The sequence below is a fragment of the Phoenix dactylifera genome, unplaced genomic scaffold (assembly GCF_009389715.1).
Source record: "Phoenix dactylifera cultivar Barhee BC4 unplaced genomic scaffold, palm_55x_up_171113_PBpolish2nd_filt_p 001384F, whole genome shotgun sequence".
NCBI classification, from domain to species: domain Eukaryota; kingdom Viridiplantae; phylum Streptophyta; class Magnoliopsida; order Arecales; family Arecaceae; genus Phoenix; species Phoenix dactylifera.
In genome coordinates this window covers 42,281-47,503 of record NW_024068707.1, presented here as the reverse complement: position 1 = coordinate 47,503, position 5,223 = coordinate 42,281, and the positions used below count along the sequence as shown (strand labels likewise).

At 45.0% G+C, this 5,223-nt stretch overlaps 1 protein-coding gene across 1 annotated transcript; it reads left to right on the top strand.

The window, feature by feature from the left end:
- Positions 1-565: 565 nt before the first annotated feature.
- On the top strand, positions 566-4,602 carry LOC120108539 (transketolase, chloroplastic-like). Its single transcript, XM_039122170.1, has 7 exons — positions 566-1,112; positions 2,010-2,100; positions 2,237-2,342; positions 2,441-2,723; positions 2,821-2,969; positions 3,058-3,211; positions 3,319-4,602. Exons 1-7 carry the CDS (start codon positions 621-623, stop codon positions 4,273-4,275), a joined length of 2,232 nt encoding a protein of 743 aa, XP_038978098.1. The 5' UTR covers positions 566-620; the 3' UTR covers positions 4,276-4,602.
- Positions 4,603-5,223: the final 621 nt, after the last annotated feature.

The window sequence follows — 5,223 nt, the reverse complement described above, 5'->3', positions numbered from 1 at the left end:
AAATTTATAACCAATCCAAAAAAATGAAATGGTTTAAATTTTAGCATCCGACTCGACTCTACATGTCCTCCAAAATGGGTCGGATCTAAGAAGGTCAGATCGGATCAGGGGCCAACCCGACCCATTTACAGTCGTACCAACAAAACATCTTTATTACTTGAAAGACCACCACATAATCAAGAAATTATACTTCATGCAGCCAATCACAACCGTTAATTTGGGAAGGGATGCACTATTGGGATCTATAGAAATGGGCGGTTGTGATTGGCATGGTGCTTGCCAACGTGCACGCAGACAGGGCATAGCATCATAACCTACCATGCCTGGTGGATACGCCCGGATGACGGAAAAAGAAAAAACGAAACAATATACGAGCCTATCCACTGATCCAGTCAAACTGACACGAGGCAGTCATACCTACCCCCTTCCAACGGCCGAGATCTAATCATCTCCAAATCCAACGGCCTAGACTTCATTTCTCGTGATCCTCGCACGAATCGTCCAAGAGGCTCCATCCAATTGTCTCTCTATTTAATAGCCCAAAGGCCAAACTCAAACTCTCGCGACCCCCATCTCACCAACCCAAGAGCGACCGAGGAGGCGGAGAAAACTAGAGAGCCATGGCCGCTTCCTCCTCCGTCACCGCCGCCCAGGCACTCGTTGGCCGCGCCATCTCCGGCCACCCCTCCCCCTACCCTTCTCAGCCGGACCGCCTCGCCTTCGGACTCAGCTCCCTTGCCGACCGCGCCCTCAAGTCCTTCCGCCTCCAGAACCGCCGGCTGCAGGCCGCCCCCCGGCCCCGCCGCGCCACCGTCACCAGGGCGGCGGCGGTGGAGACGCTGGAGGGGAAGGCCGCCACGGAGGCCCTGGTGGACAAGTCCGTCAACACGATCCGGTTGCTGGCCATCGACGGCGTTGAGAAGGCCAACTCCGGCCACCCTGGCCTTCCCATGGGGTGCGCCCCCTTGGGACACATCCTCTACGACGAGATCATGCGCTACAACCCCAAGAATCCCTACTGGTTCAACCGCGACCGCTTCGTTCTCTCCGCCGGCCACGGGTGTATGCTTCAGTACGCCCTGCTCCACCTCGCCGGATACGATAGCGTCAAGGTGAGCCGCCTGATCTCTTATTCTCCGAGGCTTTATTTCTAGATTAGATGAATAGATGGGCAAAAAAGACGGCAGCCTGATGCTAATCTGAGACTTGTCTAGATTTGATGAATATAATAGCAGGAAAAATGGCAACTTGGTGTAAGCCTGAGGCTTATCTTCAGATTTGATGATTAGAAGGACCAAAAAGACGGCAACTTGATGATAGTCTGAGCTGTATCTCTAGACTTAATGAGCAGAATAGCAGGAAAGATGGAAACTTGATGTTGATTTGTTCTTGTTCTCTTGTTTCTAAGGGTTCGGATCTGTTCTTGTATCGAAGAATTAGGATCGATATTGAATTTTCGCTTATGTTTTTTTATGCTTGATTTGATTTTGGTTATCTAATTCGCAGCTTTTGCTTTTACTGTATTGAAAAGTCTCTCTCTCTCTCTCTCTCTCTCTCTCTCTCTCTCTCTTCTTTGGGACAAAAAAAGTTTATGGGGGAGTTTGTTTTTGTTCCGACAGAAGAAGGAACAGAACTAAGAGAGAAGCCGAAGCAATATGCTTTTGGTGACACCTTTATGTTTGTTTGTAATCTTGCCATGTGATATTTAATTGTTGAACTTCAGATCTGTTGAACACGGAGTGAATGTATTCATTATTTCATTAAGTATAAATACCTTCATGTTGATTTAAGATTTTGTTCTATGACTTGGTTTCAGCAGCTCAACATGTTGATCTGAATTCATTGATATAGTGCTAGTTGCACTCTAATCTTTTACGATGTTTTTGATGCTCCAATTTGATATCCTAGGAGAAGTAATTGGAACATATGATTTGAACTCAGTGATCTGGTGTTTGCTTTAGCTGTAATCTTATACTGAGGCTTTTGATGGTTCCAATCTGATCTTTCAGGAGGATGATTTGAAGGCTTTCCGGCAGTGGGGAAGCAAAACTCCTGGTCACCCAGAGAATTTTGAAACTCCTGGAATTGAAGTCACTACTGGTTTGCTTCCTGAACTGATCCTGAATTAAGAAGTTTTGTGCTGCAGATAAATATAATTGTGCCATGCCTCTTCTTCTTTCCATTTTATGTTAGTATAGCATGCTCATTTCCTTTCATGGTTGGTGGAATGGTGTAGGTCCTCTTGGTCAGGGTGTCGCAAATGCTGTTGGATTGGCACTTGCTGAGAGGCACCTAGCGGCCCGTTTCAATAAGCCTGACTTGGAGATCGTTGATCATTACACGTAACTCCCCATATTCATTTTTCTGTTGAATTCCATATTGCTTATCTATGTATGCAGACTTTATGCATATTGACTATTTGATTTCCTGACGGCCTTAGGTATGTTATAGCTGGTGATGGTTGCCAAATGGAGGGCATTTCTAATGAAGCTTGTTCTCTTGCTGGGCACTGGGGCTTAGGGAAGCTGATTGCCTTTTACGATGACAATCACATCTCCATTGATGGAGACACGAAGATTGCATTTTCAGAAAATGTAAATGCCCGTTTCGAGGCTCTTGGCTGGCACACGATCTGGGTGAAGAATGGTAATACAGGCTATGACGCAATCCGTGCTGCGATTAAGGAAGCAAAGGCTGTAAAAGACAAACCCACACTGATCAAGGTTTGTTAAATTTGCATAGTTATTCAAAAACAAAATATACGGCAATGGTTCACATTGAAGTTTTTTAAAGTAGTGTTTAATGATTTATTTTTTTCAGATAACAACTACCATTGGTTATGGGTCACCCAACAAGGCGAACTCACACAGCGTACATGGGAGTGCATTGGGTGCTAAGGAAGTTGAGGCAACCAGGAAGAACCTTGGATGGCCTTACGAGCCTTTTTTTGTGCCTGAAGATGTGAAGAGGTCTGCAAACTTTGTTAATATGTTTTTTATTTGGCAGATAAATCTGAATTGTTGAGAGTAATGGTTGTTTTGGATTTGTCCATCTCAGTCATTGGAGCCACCATGTCCCAGAAGGTGCTGCTCTTGAAGCTGAATGGAATGCTAAGTTTGCAGAGTATGAGAAGAAATATAAAGAGGATGCTGCAGAGCTGAAGCGTATCATATCAGGAGAACTGCCTACTGGATGGGAGAAGGCTCTTCCGGTGAATGTTTCTTTTGCATTCACCATTCATTCTTCAGTTAATATTTAAAATGGAAGTAGCACTATATTGACATCTATCATTGGCAATTTTTACACTTCTTTTTGCAGACATACACAACTGAAAGTCCTGCAGATGCGACTAGAAATCTATCTCAGCAGTGCCTGAATGCTCTTGCTAAAGTACTTCCTGGATTTCTAGGAGGTAGTGCTGATCTTGCATCCTCCAACATGACATTGCTGAAGATGTTTGGTAACTTCCAAAAGGACACACCTGAGGAGCGGAATGTTCGTTTCGGTGTTAGGGAACATGGGATGGGTGCCATATGCAATGGCATTGCCCTCCACAGCCCGGGCCTAATCCCCTACTGCGCTACCTTCTTTGTCTTCACGGACTACATGAGAGCTGCCATAAGGATCTCAGCTTTGTGCGAAGCAGGAGTCATCTATGTGATGACACATGATTCGATTGGTCTTGGAGAAGATGGGCCCACCCATCAGCCTATCGAGCATCTGATTAGTTTCCGAGCCATGCCCAACATTTTGATGCTGCGTCCAGCTGATGGGAATGAGACTGCTGGGGCATACAAAGTCGCAGTTCTCAACAGGAAGAGGGCAGCAATTCTTGCTCTCTCCCGTCAGAAGCTTCCTCAACTTTCAGGAACATCGGTTGAAGGAGTTGAGAAGGGAGGATATATTATTTCAGACAACTCATCCGGTAACAAACCAGATCTCATTATTATGAGCTCTGGCTCCGAATTGGAGATTGCTGCCAAGGCTGCAGATGAATTGAGGAAGGAGGGGAAAACAGTCAGAGTTGTGTCACTTGTCAGCTGGGAGTTGTTTGATGAGCAAACTGATGAGTACAAGGAGAGTGTCCTCCCTGCTGCCGTCGCTGCTAGGATCAGTATCGAAGCAGGATCCACGCTGGGGTGGGAGAAGTTCGTCGGAACCAAGGGCAAGGCTATCGGGATTGACCGGTTTGGGGCAAGTGCTCCTGCTGGGCGGATATACAAGGAATTTGGTATAACAGCAGAGAATGTCATTGAAGTAGCCAGATCTCTATAAGATTATCTTGTCTGTGGTCCCTCCCCTCTCATGGTTACACAGAGAACCTAGATTCCGGAGCTTCCCTTCTGGGAGTTAGAGGACACTGGTGGGGAAGAAGCCAGCTTTGGCAGATTGAGTCTGGCCTTTGGCCTGCAATAAAGCCCCTCATATTTCCTCGAACTTTTTCTATTTTTTCATGAAGTTGAGTCTTCTTCGTGGTCTGTTTGAATGAAACAGTAGCATCTGATGGTTGCATCAGTCTGTATGTTGTTATTCTATTAAATTTTGAACTGCTTGTTAGAAAAATCTTCTGAGATTAATTCTGAATCTTCTACTTTTTAAACCTGCACTGTGATTATTTTGCGCAGAATGGACAGGTTAATTTTGGTGTTTGCATGTCAGTATCTTCCTTCCTTTGTGTTTGGTGTTTAACATGCGGCACCTGAGGTATCCTGGTTGAAAGAAAGCTGCTGTATTTGTCTTCAAAATCAAGCTGGCTTTTTTCTTTCTTTACTTCCATTGATCTGTTTGTCACTTTAAAGTTCTTGCCAAACGTGCTTAAATCTTGTTGCAACCTTTAATGGGAACCTCGAGTCATGGCTGTGGATGGATGAGATGGACGTGCTTAAATGTTGTTCCAATGGATAAAGTTGCAACGCAAGCAATGCAAAGAGGGTAGGGTGATCTGCATCCACAAATTAGCCTTCCATTGGGGCGCAGGCGTTCTAACGACATAATTTATGATCGGAGGCGACTGGAGTCGATCTTCTCTATCCATATTGTCATCTAGAGGAGTTCTCTGAGGAGTTGCTATCATCTTCTTTTCCTCTTTCTCATCCTTGTATTTTTCTATATGGTGACAATAAGTTTTTAGGTTTCAAATCATAGGAGCTGCTGCTGCTTGGCATGTCAAGGCCCTTGGAGATACTTATTCATGACTGTGAGTTGCAGGATTGAATTCTCTTT

What these genes read in the sequence shown, in the direction of transcription:
- LOC120108539 (XM_039122170.1), top strand. Translation starts at nt 621, where the DNA reads ATGGCCGCTTCCTCCTCCGTCACCGCCGCCCAGGCACTCGTTGGCCGC. An exon ending in CCGGATACGATAGCGTCAAG is followed by an intron (nt 1,113 to 2,009) that starts GTGAGCCGCCTG and finishes CTGATCTTTCAG; the next exon opens with GAGGATGATTTGAAGGCTTT. An exon ending in GATGGGAGAAGGCTCTTCCG is followed by an intron (nt 3,212 to 3,318) that starts GTGAATGTTTCT and finishes TTCTTTTTGCAG; the next exon opens with ACATACACAACTGAAAGTCC.